The following is a 20,891-nucleotide window of genomic DNA, read 5'->3' as shown; positions in this document are numbered from 1 at the left end:
TGTGCTTATGAGTTCATTTCACATGAAAAAGAGTTTACGTCTGATTTCACATGTATTTTGTCCACAGGCTTACCCAGAATATTTAATCACCTACCAGATTGTGAAGCCAGAGAGCCTGGCCACACCTGCTGCCACCTCAGAGCAGAAGTCATAGAAAACACAGCTGGATGAAAGAAAAGCCAAACTGCAGTGCAGCAGAGCCTGTCTCTATGAGGGGGAAACTTCACTGAGAGGTGTATCAGACTTGAGACCCTGAAGATGAGTTTACAGAGCAGGAGGAGAAGGAGAACAGACCAAGCAGTGAAAGCAGTGGAATGTGTTGAAACAGAGAACGCCCTGAGGAAGATGCAGCAGTATCTTAGTTTCAGTGTGCGACACTTGCAGCAAACAGCAAAATATCCATCAGACTTGTTAATTAATTGGATTTGCAAGAGAAAATGTTTTGGTCAACATTTCTGAAGGTGCACTGCTAGCACTTTAGAAATGTGCCTGCCTTGAATGTGATTATAGAGCAAGCCTTCAGAACAGGATACTCCACAGCAAAACAAACACCCCGACTTCTGTACCTTTTCACTTTTCAGTTTTAATGTGTTTTCAGCTATTGTGTCCTGTTTCATTGTGTATCATCAACCATAACAAAGGAATATCCTGAGGCCACCTCCAAAAACAACTGTTGTGCTGAGACCACAGAAGTACAGAACATTTTATGTCGCAACTTGTTATATTTTCAGCAGTGAGGCTCATGTTACAGAATGAAACACTGTTCTCTGTGTTCACTAACATCTTCGCAGCTATAAACAAACAAGGAGTTAGGAAACGAGTAAGAGTAGGAAGAAGTGGAACAGATTATAGCGCACAAATACTCTGAAGTCAAAATACAGAAAGCAAACAGGAGACCACAATCCACTGCTGCTGCAGACCACAGTCTTTTCACTACATTCCCATAACGGGACCATCCTCCTTATCACACATTGGAACCCATTCATAACTGCGGACATAACCGAGTCATAACATGTAAGCATCACTGCAGACCAGCATCTTTAAGTTTACAAACATCTTCTTTGCATGAGACAACCTTTTTAGTTTTAAAGGGACTGTTACATAAAATGTAGAGGCAAATGTTGACACAGTAGCCTGTGGGTCACTCATGCATTCCATCTGGAGCATTTCTATCCTTATATTTAAGTCTATCAGAAGGACTCTCCTTTCCCTGACTGCTGTTTACATGCACCTGCTGCCTTCTCCTTTTCCCCTTTATGTGTTACTGTTGCTGCCATCTAGTGGTGAAGTCAGAAAGTTAGTATTTAGTAACTGGGTGTACTGTAATGCATTAACAACCTGAAAGGCAATTATGTTGGGATTAGGGCTGTCACAATATATGATTGTCACATCGTTGCTATTATTGCCAAAATAATTTGCAATGTCAACATTATAGTGGTATTTAAGTGAAAAAAAACAACACTGTGATTCAGATTGGATTAAGGTAAAACAAGAAGTGGCGCAAAAAAAAAAAAAAAAAAATGGGGGGAATTGGCCCTTTATGAATCAGGGCTAATTGAAAGTTGTGTTTTTCCACATCACCTGCTCTAGGACAGAAACTTTTAGTTAAATTCTGACGTTATTGCAGTTAAAGCCTCGGTGTAGTGAAGGCTGACGTCTTCTTGTTCCCCAGCTGCTTCTTCTTTGTCTTATGATATGTGGAGAACCACTACCTTGTTTAATGAACCAATTAGTTACAGGTAATTACTATATTCTTAATTGAAGCACAACATTAAAATCTGTATTGTTTTTAAGACAATATATTGTGACAGCCTTTGTTGGAGTTCATTCATTGAAGTACTTTTTATGTCAAAGATGAAGGATACACTGTTGCACACGGAAATGACCTAAATGTGACTTAATTAGGAGTGAGTATTCTGCTTTCCCGTATTTTAAACAGTCAAAAAAAAGTGCTGAAATAGTGTCATTGCATGGGGATCTCCCAACGTGATCATGACATGTTGGGTCTGCCTAAAGCACAGGTCTCCAGAGGGCTGGCCAATCAAGAGAGGTGGTTTGTGAAGCGGGGAGCTCTGGTTTTCTAAAACAACAGTGTGAAACAGTTTTTTTCTAGCTGTAAATGGTGTAAAGTCAGTCTAAAAAGAAACGCCCTCTTTGAAAATTTTTATGACCAGGTGTAGTGGCAAATCCTGCCATGAGTTTAAAAGCCACCTGAAAGAGAGGAGCCTTAGCTGTTGTCCTGACCCGTGTCCACTTTACACTTTTAAAAGTAAGTCCAGTACTCACAAATCTGGTCCAAGATCCATTTATTTTACAAATGGGATCTCCATTCTTGTCATTCCTTTCTTAGGAACCTCATTCCACAAAAATCCAACATAAAGACTTTTTCCATTACACGGTCACAAAACGTTTAGCATGAACTCCCCTCACCCTGCATGAAACAAAAGACTGACACATACACCTGAACTGACTGCCCTTATAAACAAAACTCCACTACGGTGGCCCTGAAGTGCAAAACACAACGGCAAACTAACTAAACACAACGGCAAATAAACTAAACACAGCGGCAAATGAACTAAACACAACGGCAAATGAACTAAACACAACGGCAAATCGACTTAACACAATGGCAAATGAACCGATCACAACGGCAAATTAACTAAACACAACAGCAAATCAACTCAACACAACGGCAAATTAACTAAACACAGCGGCAAATGAACCGATCACAACGGCAAATTAACTAAACACAACAGCAAATCAACTCAACACAACGGCAAATTAACTAAACACAGCGGCAAATTAACTAAACACATCGGCAAATTAACTAAACACAACAGCAAATCAACTAAACACAATGGCAAATCAACTCAACACAACGGCAAATTAACTAAACACAGCGGCAAATTAACTAAACACATCGGCAAATTAACTAAACACAACAGCAAATCAACTAAACACAATGGCAAATCAACTCAACACATTGGCAAATTAACTAAACACAATGGCAAATCGACTTAACACAACGGCAAATTAACGAAGGTTGTTGAAAATCCACGACCCCGAAAGACACTTTCTGAAGCCTCTTGCCACAGCCACTGCAAAAGTTTGGTGATGGCTCAACCGCCTCCCTTCCACAATTTGGACAGTACATGGTGCACCACTACCCCGCCGTCTCCGACTTACCGCTGTTACGTTTGTGTATCGTTGCTACTTTCCCGACAACTTCCTGGTCAAAGGGACTTTCGTCCAATCAAGCACGTTCTCCTTCTCTCTGTCTCGTCCAATCACTGACGACAAATACCGCCACAAGTACCTACCTCTTCTGGTAGAGCTGGAGTGATTTGCCGTTGTGTTGAGTTGATTTGCCGTTGTGTTGAGTTGATTTGCCGTTGTGTTTAGTTTATTTGCCGTTGTGTTTAGTTTATTTGCTGTTGTGTTTTGCGCTTCAGGGCCACCGTACTCCACCCACAACCAATCACTTCAAACGCTCTAAATAAATCTATGATTTAACATAAACTACCCACTTAATTGTTCTACAACTGATATATTGAAATGAATTTGATACCTAGAACTTAAAACAAAAAACTCATATGAACTTAAAACTGTAATTAATTTTCTTTGCAAGAAACAATTTAAAATGGCCTCTACACCAGGCATGTGATTGTTTGGTTTTCCCACAGCTGGGAATGGCTGTTTGAAAGGAAGCTACACACCAAACATGTTGTTCACTAGCAGTGAAGTTAGCATTAAGCCCTGTCAGTGAGCAGTAGATTATCCTTTATCTAGAAACATGAGTTGGCTGTGTATGGAGAATCACTTACTGTTTTTATCTTCAGACTCCATACTAGCAAAAAAATTTCCAAGTTTTGTTTCAAACTCTTTTTTTTTATTCCCATCATTTTTGGACCATTTTTATACTGCTCAACTCAAAGTTACTGTATGTCAGAGGACAATACATCAGAATGGCCTCAGGCTTTGAAGGATATTTATAGAACCAGGAATCTACAGGTTGTACATAAAGATAAACTAACACACACACAAGCTCCTTTTGTGACTAATAGTTGTTATTCTAACCTCAAACCAGGATTAACAATGGCCTCACATCTACCTTCTGTTAACTTGAACTCTTTCATTATTTTAAGACATAATTACATTTTCACCTGCATGTAGCTTATTCTCTTTCCTTAGAATAACCTACATACAGTCATTGTTTCAATAAGTTGGGTTAACCTTGACATTTCACTCTATGCCATGATTACACTCTGAAAGTTCCTTTCTAACTTCTTAAAAGGTGAAAAAATCAAAGACAGCATCAAGAACTTCCTGAAGACCAAGCAGAATGTTTTGATCTGCTGTCATTCTTCCTTCCTCCAGCAGACAGGGAGGGGGGCTGAGCTGGCAGCATCATTGTGGGCTGTCTGCATACACAGCAGGTGGAGTTTATGGTGTTGACCTCATTTAGGTCACAGCTCTGTAGGATTTAATGACAAAAAGCTGTGAGCCTTGTTTAAAATGTACATAAACTAACTCCAGATGGGCCTCTAAACAGGTCTTTTATGGATGATTTTGAGTTTATTTTTCTTTGCTTTGAAAGACTTTTCAAAGACTTTTTTATGTGATAACTATCTGAACTGTGTCCAAGCTGGTGTGTCTCTATTTGTCTGTGGTAAAGGCCAGTCTGCCATTTTGTTGTAAATACTACAAGGTGCGTGTGTGAGAGAGTGAGACAGAGTGTGTGATGAGTGCGTTTGTGCAAGTGTGTGTGTGTTCAGCCTCACACATTGACCTGCCTTCCAGAGAAGTCATCAGTTTAATGAACACATGTCCTCTGTAATGTTTGAGCCCCTGTTGTACAGATGCTTGTACAGAGCTGCTGATCAGCTAACATGGAACAAAACAAATTCTTGTACAGAAAAGAGTCCTTAATAAAAGATCTTAAAGTCTGCTTTGTGTTGTAGTCTTCTTCTTACTTCAGTTTATAAGCTCCAGAGACAGGGCGGAATCTTTAAGTTTTCTTGTTTCTGTCATAACACTCTTTTAAACACTTTTATGGCACTAAATCTTTCGTTAGCATTTAGCCGTTTTGTCCCTCTACTTCCTCATTAGTTTGCGTTTTGTCCCTAATTAGCTTCTTTCTTTGATATTGTCTTTTCTTTGTTATTAGTTTTTCTATTCTTTATTTTCTTATTCAGTATATTTATTTTTTCCTTTCACTTATCAGTTTAGTAGAATTTACTGACTGGGTTTTGCTTGTTGTGGTTTTGTTTTGTTTAACTGTTTTCCCCTTAAGAAGGTGAGTGCGCTGGTGTGGGGGGCTAGGCACCCCAGGTGAAGGCCCAGAGTTTGACACAACCATAGACTGTATAAAAAAAATGGACGTCATCTTGCTAGGCTCAAAGTGAGGTCGCCACAAAAACTGCTCCCTCTGGTGACTGGCTGTAGCATAGGTCAAGAAATCCTGCTCTCCAGTCATTCCAGATGGGCTGTGGTCAAACTTGAAAAAATTAATACACCTCGTAGAAATGTTTCCCACATCTGATTGTTGTGGTGGCTTGAAGATATTATTTGGTTGCCTTGTATTCACATCCCTTTTTTCTGGTAAGTTTTGTTTTCATTATTTATATGAGGTTAAAAAAAAGGGTTTTATGTCTCGTGTAATGATGATTGACTGCCATTCTTGTGTATTTCTATCGGGGATTGTAAAATTTGGCTGGAGGTAGAGTCAAGAAGTGATAAGACTCTCGAAAGAAAAAAATATACATATTATCGTCACCCGGCTCAACTCAGATTCTCCCAGAATCCCACACAGTCTCTACTGCGCAGACTCTGGCTGCACAACTGCTACAATGGCTGCAACTGTGACAGGGTATTTTGGCTTCAAAACTGTACAATGATAAGTGGTGGAGCCATGCTGTCCACTCTTTATACAGTCTATGGTCACAACAGGCTGCACCAAATTGTAGTGAGGATCATGGTGTGTGTGTTTGTATGTCCCTGTGTCCCTCCCTTCCTCTGGCTTCATCCCTCTCTCTTTTTCCCTCTATCAAAAATTCTCTCTCCCTCTTTCTCTAATTCCATCAGTCTCCTCAGATTTCTGTCTAACATGAGTCTGGTTCTGTCCAAAGTTTCTGCCTGTTAAAGGGAAATTTTTCCTCTCCATTGTAACTTGCTACATACTGCAAAGCTCTGTACTCATGATGGCTTAAGATGAGATCAGACTTCTTATCTTATCATGATGTTTGTGGTTTAGACCTGTTGATGTTTTTGGAAAGCATCTTGATATAACATTTGATAACAAATGTCTGTTATCAAAAAACAAATAGACAACAAAATTATTGTCCCTCTTACAAATTCAGTAGCCAGCAATAAAGAGGGAGTGCCCACAGGTATTTTCAGCCTTTGCATGTCAGTTCAGAGCAATTGGAGCTGGTCCTAGCCTGGATGTCAAGATTCCAGATGAAGAGTCCATGCAGCAGAACCATCATCCACCACATCCTAGCACAAAACATGTCAAAAGCTTAACAGCAGCTGACAATGCAAAAAAAAAACAAACAAACAAACAAAAAGTGGATAATGCTAGCAACAAAGGCAACAAAGCACATCAACCACTATTAAGTCGCTCTGTCAGTGGTGGACCAACCACTAAACACCATGATGATAAATAATGAAACAACTACATCTGCTTTACATGTTTTACAGACCTATGATTTTTTTTTGTATTTTTAAAGTTTTGCCCTGATATATATATATATATATATATATATATATATATATATATATATATATATATATATATATATATATATATATATATATATATATATATATATATATTACAAAGCATTTGAGGCTTGACATGAAAAGGGCTGTTCATGCTGGATACCCACGCAACCTGACAGAGCTTGAGCAGTTCTGCAAAGAAAAATGGAGCAAAATTGCTGTGGGCAGATGTACAAGACTGATTGAGACTTATTTACACAGACATGCAGCTGTGATTGCACACATAGGTGCATCTATAAAATACTGACTGGGGGGGATTGTTAATAACTATGCAAACAATTATATTTCTTTATATATTTTTATGTCATTGACATTACTTTGTGGATATATAATTTCACTTTAAAATTACAGAGTTTTTTCCTGTAATTTTTTGTGTTAAAAAAGCCAGGGTTGATTGAAATTTCCAAAAAGCTTTAATGGTTGGTCAAGCTACATGAGGGCGTAAAACAGGAAAGTCTAAAATAAATAAATTCCTAAAATAAAAACAGGATATTTTTTTTGTTGTTTGAAGTGAAAGCAATACGCCACTGTACTGGTGATTCCGGGTACCTGATTTTTAAGTCATTAAAGCTGGATTCGTGCAGCCCCAACGCAGCCCTCCTCGATCTTTGTGGAGGTAAAGGATTGAAGTGAGGAGTATCCAGAGGTTTTCGGTGCGTCCAAGTATAATCAATAGCTTAAATAGGCCACACGATGGCAGCATCACCTCCTCTCAGTCATCCCCTTCTCTCCCTTTTTTCCTCAATCGGGAGCACGGAGCGGACCATCGCTCCTGTTGCTGAAGTGCAGCTCGCGCTGAACGGACTCTCTGAGCTCGCGGACTTTAAATCTGTCTTTTCTTTATTTGTACTGGAATATGGGAGCACATACACGCAGGGGGACACCTGGGTCAGAAAAACGGCGCTGAGGAGCCAGGCACAGGTGAGCTCATTAAGTTCAGGTGAGGTTGTATGAAATTCGTTTTGTAGTTTGAATAGTTAGAAAGGAGGTTGAAAGAATTTGTTAAAGATTGTTTAAAGCCCATAGTTTATTTGAGTTGTGTTTTCTGTTATAATCAAAAATGCTACGAAATCCCTCAGCTGTGACTGACAGTTCACGTTAGGCTTAATACATTTTGAAGAAATCTCGATGAGGACCGAGCTGCAGACCTGACAGTGGGTCATATGTGGTTTGTTATCAGTGTTCATCATCATGGGTGGCTGTCTCCATTTTCTTCTTGTTTAATTTCTGGTCATCATAGGCAATTTTTTTTTCTCAATTGATAATGCCTGTTGACTTTTCAGTTCATGAGTATCACTACTTCAGCGGCGGCTGGAGGCTGCTTCTGCTTTATGCTAAGCTTACTGCCCTTTCAGTTAATAACTCGTTTTGCACTGTAAAAGTTAGATAATGGCCCTAAAAGAAGAAAAGTGGACAGAGATTGTCAGGATTTTTTTTAAGTTTCTAAAAATATTTTGAAAAAGCACAACAGTAGTTTAAATGTTTGACTGTAATACTGTTTAAGACCGTGTAAGGTTGAGAATTCAGCGACTATAGGTAAAGGGAGCAAAGAGATTACATTTATCCGTGTTAGTGGTTTTCCATCTTTTGTTTAACAGAAAGGTAATGGTATACAGGAAATGACCAAGGGTTGGTTTGGAACTACTACATTAAACAGGCCCATGCTTCAACTTCTGACCTAAAGCTATGCTAATTGATCTTTTAAAGAAAGAAAACAACAAGCTGTCATCAAATGTTACCTATTTTTAATGGTCTATGATCAAATTTTACTTATTTCTAGTGTAAGTAATTGTTTAACACACTTACTCACTTTAAATCTGCTGTTAAATAAGATAACCAGTATCACTGACAGACCAGAAGTTTTGTAGTAGTTAATGGTTGTGTACAGATGACAGATGTCAAAGCTATCACACAGGGTTCAGCAATTTCATAAAAGTCAGCCACAGATCTAAAAGCATTCAGGACACTTTTGAATTCTTCTGGTCTTAAATCACTTTCTTTACTTTCCCTTTATGAAAATAAATGTTAGTATCAGCTAATCCAGTTAAATCCAGAGTATCTGTTGGCTTGTCCTTAAGCACAAAGCACATTAGCTGGTGGGTTAGTTTTAGAGACAGACACACTGTAATAACAGTGATTCTCTTTTTAACACATCAGTTCTTGTCAGGATTGAGATAAAAAGATTGAGAAAAAAAAACAAAAAACATTAGGTCTTCATCACCCAAATCCTCTTCAGGGACGAACGGTCTGCCTCACCTGTCATCATGAAGAGTGAAAAATATACAATGATGAAATAAAATTATCTTAAAATTATTTTCAGTGTCAAAACTGATGCATTTGCTTACTGTCAAAACCAAGGGTGTGATCAAAGACTGTAAAAAAAAAAAAAAAAATGGATGTCACTTTGCTAGGCTTGATGTGTGATCAATACAAAAACAGCTTCCCCTGGTGACTGGCTGCAGTATAGGTCAAAAACTGTCTGTTCATTCCAGATGGTCTGTGGTCAAACTTGAAATGTTTCCCTTATTTGTATGATGTGGTGATATAAAGATATTATTGGGCTGCATGTAGGGCTGGACGATTTTGGAAAATAATCTAATTTTGATTTTTTGGCCTACATATCATGATGAAGTGAGTGAAAGTAACAAACCATAGACCAGAGTAAAGTTTACAAGGGGTAAGCCTCTGCTATCCACAATCATTCCATTGTGTTGATCTCTGTAGCTCACATGTTTGGGGGGGGGGGGGGGGGTTTGTTTTGTTTTTTTTTGCCAGAAAAAACAGCATATTGACTTTTGCTGGTTTTAAGGAAGAATGAGTACAAGTTACTATATTCCAGATCTGTGAACGTAAAACTTTTTTTTTCTTAATTGCAGCCTTTGCCATTTGAAAATTGCATTCTATTACATTGCAATGTCTGTTTCAATATTATCAATTGTTCAGCTCTAGATGCATTGTGTCCTCTTTTTTCTGAAAAGTTTCATTTTCATTAGTTATTAGAGGTTAAAGGTAGTCTGCAGGAATTATCTGGTGAGTGTGTTCATGTCACAGTCAGAGGCTGTGGGTGTGTGCTGCTGCTGGCACTGATCCAAGGAGGAGGAGCCCAGTTTGAGTATCGTGTTTACTAACAAGTAATAAAAATTCCTGTGGACCCTACCTTTAAAAACATAGTTTTGAAGAGATCAGACTCAGAAAGAAAGAAAGAAAAAACTTTGTCACCCACCTCCACTCAGATTCTCTACTGTACAGACTGGCTGCACACCATGCCTGTGACAAGGGATGCTGCTGTTGACGTAGCTTAATGTTATTCCAGAACAAGTGAGCAGTGTGCAAATTTCTTTAAATATGACTACCAATCAAAACAGGAACTGATTAATAAAGGAAGCTGGAGTTTAAAGATCTACTCTAAACATCAGGTGAGAAGATGACCTGCTGATATAAATTTTTAACAGTTTTTAGCGTCAGGCTGCTAATTGAACAGCAAACAAGCCACTCTTGCTCATGAATTTGTAAATCTGACTGATGTCAGTGCTTCACCAGGCATGAACCTCACTGCATGTTGCTGCTTCTCCTCATTTGTCTCCCTGTATGAAGACAGAAGAGGGCTCAGTGCACCTCAATCCTAGAGTCCATGATTATTACTTTTTGTGGTTTTTGAGTCCAGAGGATTGTTCAAACATCAATGTGAACCTCCTCCCTGTAGGCTGTCTTTGTGTGGTCCATTATTAGTCCTACATGTCAGGTGGTGTTGACATCAAATTGGACGAGGGAGAAGGTGTGGGTTTGTGAGTAGAGGACTGAGGACAGCCCCTGATCAGCATAAGTCCTCCTGATGTCAGGTTTGTGTGACTGAACACAGAGGGAAGTGGATACTGTGTGCTGTGTTGTGTGTTCACAGACATCCCTGAGTGTTTCCAGAGAGTTTTGAAACCAATTAATAAAGGATGGGAGGATGTGATGTTGGAAATGTTGACTCCACTTGACATTTGGTTGACCTAGCTTAAGAAAAAGAGAAGACCCCCCTCCTTAAATACACTTAAAGGAGTATTTACTGGCAGTTTGTGTGCAGAGGGAGAAATCAATGTGGGACAGTGTTGTTGTGAAAGAGGTGGGAAACCAATCAGACATAACTACATCCACTGGGAGGCACGCAGTAGGTGGTGGCCTCGGATTGGGGCCTTATATCTACAGCCTGTTTGTCATATTTGTGCCCATTTAACTTTGAATGTGTGTGTGTGTGTGTGTGTGTGTGTGTGTGTGTGTGTGTGTGTGTGTGTGTGTGTGTGTGTGTGTGTGTGTGTGTGTGTGTGTGTCCTTCCATGTATTTTTGAGTGTTAATCGTTTTTTCCTCCATTAACCTGCTTCATCTATTGAGCCGGCACTCTTATTGTGACAAGCATTGCATGCTAAATTACCCACTCATAGCCCATTACCCACACCCACTACCCTCACCCACACAGCTTCAGTCACAAGACACGCTCCATTTGCCTATGGTTGCAACTCGCTCCAGTCATGCATGCAGAAGCTGGTGTGTGCTTTGTTGCATTTTTGTGAGCACATAGAAAAATCAAAGCCTCCACATGAGGAAAGCAAGGTAGTAGCTTTTTTTTTTTTTTTTTATTTCAATAATTACCGCTGACACACGGTTTTGATCCATACTGGAGAAGACAAGCTGTGACAAGCCGTCGCATATTGGGCTGACAGCTGAACAGTCGCGCTGTCTTCATCATTCTTCTGGATCTGTTTCTCTTTAGGGAGATTAAGAAATTCAGGGCATCAATTTGGAAATCTGGGTGAAAATCTGTCTCTAATATTTGCATCATTTAAACAGGGGACGAGGATCTCAGTTTTTACCTGTCAGGTGTTACAGAGCCTGCAGGCTCTCTGAGATCTCTCTAACCACTGATTTCTGTACCTTTCTGTAGTTATTCCACTGCCCACTACACAATATTATCACACTCAACTAGGGATGGGTACTGAATAAGTTACTTTCATAGGTACTGACTGAATTCTGTCTGTAGTACCGAGTACCAGTTCACGAAAATCAAACAGTACCATTGTAAAGGCAGGGTTGGCAGTCCTGAAAAACTAGCATGAATTTGAATGTAGCATCTCGTCAGGACTCCTCCTAGCCCCTCCTTCCCCTCCCCTTGGAGCTCCTCCAAAGCAACGCCCCTGCTCACATGCACGAGCGCTGCTGATTCGCAACTATGATTGTGAATGACTGAAAGACTGACTCAGCACATAATTTTATGTTTTGCACTACGTTGAGTCATGTCTCATTTAGAGGTAAGAAAACACCAAAACCTTAAAACATAAAGCTAAAAAACAAATAAACAAACGTGACTTTTGTTAGTACTCACAACTGTCATGCTAGCATTATCCACTTTTACCTGTGACATGATATCAGGAGTAAAGCTATAATACACGTAGTACATGCACATTTTCTCCAGGACTTACTCAATATCACAGTTTTTTTGCTTGTCAGAGCCCCTGTGGTGAGAGTTTATTAGACTCTGATCCAGACTACAGCCCAGAGCCAAGTACCCCATCAGGTCAGAGGGGACAGGCCCGAGGTCGAGTGAGAGGGGCAGTAGTTAGAGGCAGGGGAACGGAGCAAGAAAAGAAAGCCACCGTCTTTCTTTTCTTGCTCTGTTTAGTCGGAGGCGGTTACCAGTAATCAGGGTATGGGTAGTTTCTCTGCCATTCTTCTGCTGAGTGTAAACCTGTACACTGCTAAACTCAGGAACAGGCATTGGGTCAGGAGCAGTGCGCGCTGGTGAAACGTACACGCAGGAGGAGGGCAAAACGGCAGGACGGGATTTGATTGGTTGAACAGATTGGATCCTAATTGATGTGATTGGCTAATGTATTCCTGGGTTTCCTCCTGCTGTAGATAGCAGATATTATTCACTCTCATTTAAGAACACATCATGTATTGCTTGCCATCGGGACATATAGATCAGATTTTACCAGTATAACAAAAAGTGTATCTAAATCAAACTGCCAATTATACCTGTAAATTACCTAAACACATCCTTGTGACTGTGAAGAATGGGTGATTTTCCATGCTGGATATGAACAAAACATTGCATGGTTATATATTGAAGAATAAATATGTTAAATTAAAATAAATGAGATTTTGTCATCAGATGAATATTTATTACCACATAAACACACAACTTTTGTACTTTCATGAGTCATTTTTCAAAGTGTGTAATTTTACTCGTACTTCGGTACAATTTACACCATGTAACTTTTAAGATCACATGTCTCTACTGAGTACCCTCACCATCTGAATCAATATTTGAATTCATTTTTAAAATGGATGCATGAATCAACCCACCCACACGTTTTTATTTTTTTGAAGAAAATTTGCTTCCTTCTACTTGGCACAGCGTCAGATGTTTGCTTTCCCAACAAAGCCTTCAAACTCCAGAAAATGTCTCTACAATTGTTGTGAGATACTTTTTTTTGAATAAGAATCAATGGATCTTAGAAGTCGCTAAGCTGGCAACACTGAAAGGGAGACAGACTATTTATACATCAGGTAGTGGGGCACAGGTGGAAACAATGAGGGCAGGGACCACAATCACAAGAGAGGTTAACACATCAGGGTAGGGAGTGAAGTTTTCTGAAATATGAGGAGTAAATTACTACAAAATAAAGCAAAAAGGGACAATCAAAGGCGAGACAGTATGAGCTTAACATTTATGATGAGTAGTAAGTAATCTAAATTATGGTACTGACTGTTAAACACATAGGATATATATAGGATGGATATATCATTGTAATGTACTTCAATATTGGAATTACAAGTTCCTTGTTTACATTCATTTATTCTTCCAATAGATCAAAATACTTACCACGTCCTTCTCTATTTTATAATATAAAATACCTTAAATGAAGTCTTCTTTTTAAGGAGCCAAATAAATTACAGGGTATGTGAAAAAAATCACACAAGTTCTGAAGTATTTTCGTTTTTTCAACGTCCATCTAATATTTGCACTTTATCAAATGTACAAAAAAAACACAACAGTTTGATTTCAGCATTGTATCTGCCACCTGTTGAATTACCTCTCATTAACAGTGTCTGCATTACCTGTTAACAAAAAACATCAGTCAGTCAGTTAGGATGTTCATTTAACAGATAAACATGTTACCTTCTCAAAAAGGGTGTCAGGATTTGGCTTTTGAATTTGCTCTGACATTCAGCTGAAGTTTTCATCTCAGTACAAAGTTTCCATCAGTCTGATTGGTTCATCTTGGCCATAGTTTGTTCATGGACCAGCTACAATACAAACATTTGAAATCACAGGAGGACAGTCTGCAGAGCATGATACCTCCAGTCTCCTTGGCAACAGGACCAGAGAAGACTCCTCCTCCTTATACAAACAAATAAAAATGCATATGAGAACATGCACACAGTTCAGTGTTCTCACAATCTGAGGTGTGAGATTATGTGAGAAGTGTTTATTTCCCACCTGACAAAAAACAACGCCAACCTAACCAGTACTCTGTTTGCTGCATTTATTAAGGAATGAGAGCAACACGATAAACATAAAACTGTTAAACCAAACTGAAACCATTCTAAACTTTTATACTTCAGTAACAATAAAATGATCTTGGCTATTAAGCATTTGAAGTGGTCTACGGTGTTTGGAAGCCTGCTATACCCGTTTCATAATTATTATTCAACATTTTACTGTGAAGCATTTAGAGGCGCACCAGAGGGTGATTAAGGGTGTATTCACACTTGTGGCTCGTTTGCCTTGTTCCGATTCTGTGTAATCATAAGGCAAAAGTCTGTTTCGGTCCAAAGTTGAGAGCAAATGCCATGTTCGATTGATTTTTTCCTCTCATTGGTCAGAAACCATAACGGAAAGGTGAGGAGTTTTCTTATGTTCATCCATGTGCTTACCCCCTTTCCACAGGGAAGAACAGCCATGGACCATCAACCAGTGTGGCTAGTTTGCGTTATAGGGTTAGTCTGGCTCAGTGTGCGCTATATGATCAACATATGTAGTTTTTAAGAGTCCTGACTGCTTTAAGGCACTTATTTTTTTACTGCTCTATGTGAGCCCACAACTCATTTTCCTCATTTCTTCATCCTTCACTTCTTCTGCTGCTGTGGTTGATTCTTCAACTCCTTCTTCTTCTACTGTTTTGACTGTGCAGTTGTCAACCAAGCTCATTTCTGCCCCCATCACCACAGTGTGAGCCACAGTTAGCAGTCAATTGTATTCTCACTGCACAGGAACCGCAACAGGGCTCGAATGGAAGCGAGCCAGGACCACCTATTTTTGGTGATTTCGACCGACTTGTTTTGTCCCACATCAGAGTGTGATTGCTGTGTTCACATATACCCAAACGAACCGGGGTTTGGGGGGCCTGCCCACTGTTTAGGAACGACTGTTGCAAACGATCCAGGCCTAAAACAGAGTCACTAAAGAGGCCCAGGACACAAGTCCCAATATAAAAGTAAAAACAGCTGTCTGAGTTTTCACCTTTTGAAAACCTTTTTCAAATGTAATGTACAAAAAATATTTTAACCAGATTCAGAACTATCTAAGAGAACAAATGTCTGTTGATCCTGCTGTTTGAATCACCACTAAACATGTAATTTTGATTATATTCTCCAACACCTTCTAACAACACTTATGAACCACATATTCTGAGAGCAGCACTGGCTGTTAATGAAAATATTTATTTTATTATGATCATCAAGCCTGTCTGTCTGCTTTTTTGTCTGCCTGTCCCTCTGCATGTCTGTTTGCCTGCCTGCCTGTCTGATTATCTGTCTGTTTTGCTTGTCTGTCTGCCAGTCAGTCTTTCTGCCTGTATTACTGTCTTTCTGTCTGTCTGCCTGCCTGTATGCCTTTCTGTCTGTGAACCATACATAAAGATGAGATGTCAGTATTATTGTTGATAAAGTACTTTTGAGGGCACGGTGCACGGTGGTGCAGCGGTTAACGCTGCAGCCTCACACCAAGTAGGTCGCCGGCTTGGCTGGTGGGCCTTTCTGTGTGGGGTTTGCATGTTCTCCCCGTGCATGCGTGGGTTCACTCCGGGTACTCCGGCTTCCTCCCACAGTCCAAAAATGGGCTTAATTGATCACTCTAAATTGTCCGTAGGTGTGAGTGTGTGCGTGAATGGTTGTCTGTCCCAGTGTTTGGCTGGAGACAGGGTGTACCCCGCCTCTCACCCAATGACAGCGAGGATAGGCTCCAGCCACCCGCAACCCTGCATAGGATAAGTGGTTCAGAAAATGAATGAAGTACTTTTGAGATTTGCTTAGTTCTTCACTTCTCCCTGACCTGTTGTGTTAGTCTTTGTTTAAATATGGTCATTGGTATTTTTGAACAGAGTAGATGTGCAATATTTTGGTGCTGCTGAGCTATAAATGAATGACCCACCTATTTTAATATCTGACTTATTTCCCATGAGGGGTCATTTCATTTTAGCAAGAGTTTTATTACCATTAGTTTTCAGTTTCACTTAAAAAGATAGTCCAGGTTTCTTAATCAAGGAAGAAATGAGGTACTTTAACTGCTTTTATAGATGTTGAACAGCTGGCTCTCTTGTGCCTTGAAAGACTGACCTTGATTTACCTACTTAAGTGCAAGACTGTTAAGCAAGATCCTTTTTTCCTACTTTAAAAAAATATATATATTATTATTTTTTTTTTTTGTATTTTTTGTGTGTATTTATTTAAACTTTTTTTTAACTTCACACAATAAATGGTTTCTTGGGCTACTTTTTTTTTTATTTATTAAAGACAGTCAAAGATGGCTCCTTTAGTTCTTCAGTCATCATAACTTAAAAGTATCTACAGGCATATTTGTTGTTAATAAACATTTTGCAAGCAGTTCTTACCTTTAGTTGTTATCCTTGCATTAGAATAACAGATTTTAATTTTTTGTTGGTATTAAGTAATTTTCTTTCATGTTTGTAAATGTTCCTGTACATTGTGAATATTGCACTGAAGCTTCAATTGAAGAAAATCGTGAATCATATTGAAAATGCAATATCTTCCAGAGAAGATGGAATTAGATCGTTTCCTAAAATTGTTCAGCCCCACTGGCTGTGTTAAACATATTCTTCTATTTTTAAAACGTATTGCAGCGGAAACACAGACAGGAATCATCCAGTTTTTGTAAAGAAAAGAGAAACTATGGTGGTGGTTGTAATGAGGTCACATTTAGCTCCTTTAACATAGGGGACAGTTTTTAATGAGTTTGTGTATCAAGAGCTTTAAATTTGTCACAGATACTTCAGAACTGGACATCATCATTCTTAACTGATAAGATTCTTATTTCGATTTACAAAGCTCTGGTTCTACTGAAAGCAGTCGTGGCTCCTCAAAGCTTGAAGGTGTGTCTCTCTGTCTTGGTTGTCTGTTTTGCAGCCTGAGTTGGGGAGGGTGTAGCATGTGCTGAAGGTGTCAGTGGCTCTGGTTAGAGCGCTGCAAACTGAAAAAACTAATCAGGTTTTGATTTGATTGGGTTTTTTGTGTTTTTCAAGATCAAGTTACTCATTCCCAAGTTTTATAATGAATGACAATGCAAATGTGGGAGTTGAGAAGTGAATGGTTTGATAATAGGCTATTGTAACAGAGACAGGAAGCCAGAAATAAAAAGATCAAATGAATGTCTTTACTTTGCTCAGAAATGACAAACTCTGACGTGATATCTTAGTCATGAAATAGACAGAAATAACCTGGCCTTGTCTTGCCCCCAGCTCTCCAGAGCACTCCGTTCAGTTCAGTTCTGTGTCAGTCACATGTGAAATGCAGACGGTGGGCTGTGAAAATATTCCTTCCTGGATGCACATCAAACAGGAGATCCGCAGTAAGCTGTCGGGGAAATGGATCTTCTTCATTTTCCGTCCATTCTCTTTTTTAAACCTCTCTTCGAAATTCAGATTAAACTAAAACTTACTGGTTTCTTAGACTAGAGCTGAAAAATAAGTTGCATACGCTTTGATGTCCTCTGATGACACAAAGAGCCTCATTCACTAATAAATGTGTAGAAATCTTCTTACTCTGCACACAAGTTCAGTGTTTTCGCAAAATCACCATTGGATGTATGACACGAGAGCACCGGCCAATTTTCTCCTCTCCACTGAGGGTATGTTAACAAATCAGAATCACTCTAAATTGTCCACATCCTGCAATTAGCATAAAACCACACCCCTATTCATCCACACTGTAAAAAAAATCCATAGAAATATTTAAAAAACTAACTATTTTTCCCATGTAAAATAACAAATTTGTAATGTATAAAAACAAACTGCACGTAAAACTAAAGATAAATGCCTGCAGATAAAACATGAATATGTAATTTTAGAGAAAAATACCATTATTTAACAGATTTTTCCTAAATTATTGGGGTCAAACACCTGTAATATAGCAACAATGCAAAGGGTTCTGCAGAAATATACTGTTTTTTTATGGCAAAATACTTTTTGTTGTGATGATTTTTGTAACCGTGAGTGAGGAGGGCACACAGAGGATATGAGACTCTGCTGGACATTTAAGTGTTGCGTGGACTGGCGTGCAGACAGCCAGTCCACCCTATGAGGCACAGCCAGCAAGTGTTTTTTTAAGAGTGTGATCAGCACTACTGCAGCTTTACATATAAGTTCTAAGACCAGAGGAAAAACTTGATTGAATAACCAAACTACATCAAACTATTTGTTCACTGCAACTGAATATGCTACAAAACATAAATGAGCGACTGTCACAGCCTGTTGCATCAGGCAGGGCAGAAAAAGAGCAGAGAGAAAAACTGGACAATTGACAGATTCTTAGCAAATCAAGATGAACAGCTGTGCTTTAATACAGTGCAAATTTCATTTTAGCCTAACAATTAACACCCTGTTAAGTAGCTTAATCAGCTAGCTGTATTTCAGAATCAGAACTAGAAATACTTTATTAATACCCAGGGGGAAAATTAGCTAAAAATAGAAAAGCTTGTCCATCTTATTAGCCAGGGACCTTAGGTTATCCATGATGAGAGCTGGCAGACAGAGCTTAAAACTCCCCTCCATACATCTACGTTATCTAGCTTTTTCCATTTTCTGTATCCCTGTGTGTCTGAACTTTCCAAAACTCTGCTGGGATAACAACTTCTGTGGTTTCTGTGCTGGCTAGCTTCAGCGGGAACAGCTGATCTGGACAGTGAACAATGCATGGTTTCAGCTCAGATGTTGTGAACTTGAAAGAATTTGATTGTATGATATGAAACTTATCCACAACACTCCACGTAGTCATAGATTGAGAGGGCACAGCTTAAATAAGATGCCAGTAGAGAAAGTGGAGCACTGAAGGTCAAAAGAAAAGACGATAAGTGGTAAAAAGTTAGAAAACAAACAGGAGAAGCAGTAACAGGCAACCTGTGCGATTGATGCATGTGCACTACAGTTTATTTATTGAATGTAGTCATTTCAAACATGCCAGCAGAGCAAGAGATTTACAACAAGACATGCAAACCAGTCACATTTCAGGTATCTGGATATGTGAGACACATCACTTTCATCTTGTAGAAAGCCTCCAAAATGTTTCACTTTTTCTTACTTTCGCAGTGTTTGAGAGTGAGATGTTGTGTTGTCAGTATAGCAACTGTGTCGTGTTGTGATAGACTTTGCCCATGGTCTAAGTTCGTCACAGAAAAAGAAGATTGTCCATAACTAAGTGGATCACATCCTGAATTCTTCATTCCACCTTACTTTGCTTTTGGTTTCAGATCCATTTGCATGGTTTCCAGAAGAAAAAAAAGAAAAACATGTTTATATTAACACAGATATGATCAAAATGCAGAGACTGGACATGTCTGAGCCAGGAACCTTGGGCTCGTCATATTTCTAGGGCAGGGGTCTTAAACTCAAACTTCCTGAGGGCAGCTGAGCATCCCGACTTGTCACAAAGAAATGACAACTGAAGCAAAAAAGTTTAACGATTAAACAGCTGTTGTCTTTAACATGAATTATTTCACTGTCATATTTGTCTTCTCTGGTCAGACACCTGAGAGCTCTTCTTCTCTGCTAATGTGGCTTCTGGTCTTTCTTTAGCTGTGCAGTCCGTTTTCTCATCCCCCTGGTCCTTTGCAGACTGCTCCACAGGTTTAGTTGAATAATGCTGTGCGAGGTTATACTGCTGAGGAACGGAAACTTTCTATTTGTATATGAGACAGGTGTGATTCCCCTTAAACTCCAGAGAAATAATCATTCTCCCACTTCTCCTGAAACACTCTGTGCCTGACATCAACCTTTCTTTTTTTCCTTGAAAAGACACATCTTACTTTGACAACATTTGACAACATTAGCAGAGCAACAGATGTTTGTTCTTGCATGCTTGGGTTTATGCTGTGATTATGCTGCATTCAGGGTCAACTCAGAAATTTGATATTTTTTTCCTGGTACACCACACTGTTAAAAAAATGTAATTTTATAGGAAATGGTCTGTAATGTTTGAAAGATTTTTCCTGTTGTCTTATAAAACAAAAAAATGCTTGTAGATTTACAGATATTTTCAGTAATTTTATACAAACAAACATAAAACATCTGAATTTAACGGTTATTAACCCTTGATTTTTAAAGTTTTTTTCTGTTTTTCAAAACCTTATACAAACTGTAAAATTACAGAGATTATCTAACATCCTGGATGGGTTTTTAGATATATATATGTATAGCGTAATAGCATAGAGGTGTAGCTTAGTAGCTTCCTCACTCATGGTTTCAATTCCCTGTTCCAAAAAAAGAAAAAAAAGAAAAAAAACTGTAAAAAAAATGATAAAAGCACTGGCATCAGAGATTCAGACAGATACCATAAAATTACTGTCAATCACTGTAAAATTGCAAAACTACATGGAATAACTGTAAAAGTTCAGGACTACACTCTAGAAAACAAAAAGGAGCGGACTGGCTGTCTGCGCCCTAGGGGGCAGACAAGCTGTCTGTGCCCCAGGGGGCAGACAAGCTGTCTGTGCCCCAGGGGGTGGACAAGCTGTCTGTGCCCCAGGGGGCAGACCGGGTGTCTGTGCCCAGTGGAATGGACCGGCTGTCTGTGCTCCAGAGGGCGGACTGGCTGTCTGCGCTCTGGAACACAG

General features: G+C 39.2%; 2 protein-coding genes across 3 annotated transcripts in view; both read left to right on the top strand.

Moving 5' to 3' along the window:
• The window catches only part of LOC141805130 (poly [ADP-ribose] polymerase tankyrase-1), a 141,881-nt gene extending 136,960 nt beyond the window's left edge, over positions 1-4,921 (top strand). For both annotated transcript variants that reach the window (XM_074689888.1, XM_074689889.1), the window contains one exon: positions 68-4,921. In XM_074689888.1, the coding sequence (XP_074545989.1) occupies positions 68-154 (87 nt within the window). In that variant the 3' untranslated portion in view covers positions 155-4,921. The remainder of the gene's footprint in view (positions 1-67) is intronic.
• A 2,607-nt stretch (positions 4,922-7,528) lies between these two features.
• LOC141805466 (5-hydroxytryptamine receptor 4) overlaps positions 7,529-20,891 on the top strand; it is a 52,501-nt gene continuing 39,138 nt past the window's right edge. Inside the window, exon 1 of the mRNA XM_074690550.1 lies at positions 7,529-7,704. The gene's annotated coding sequence lies outside the window, so the exon portion shown is untranslated. The remainder of the gene's footprint in view (positions 7,705-20,891) is intronic.

The sequence above is a fragment of the Halichoeres trimaculatus genome, unplaced genomic scaffold (genome assembly GCF_033239565.1).
Source record: "Halichoeres trimaculatus isolate MK-OKI-2021-1 unplaced genomic scaffold, fHalTri1.1 fHalTri1_scaffold_16, whole genome shotgun sequence".
NCBI lineage: Eukaryota > Metazoa > Chordata > Actinopteri > Labriformes > Labridae > Halichoeres > Halichoeres trimaculatus.
The sequence above is the reverse complement of the archived record's forward strand: the minus strand, read 5'-3'. Positions and strand labels throughout refer to the sequence as shown.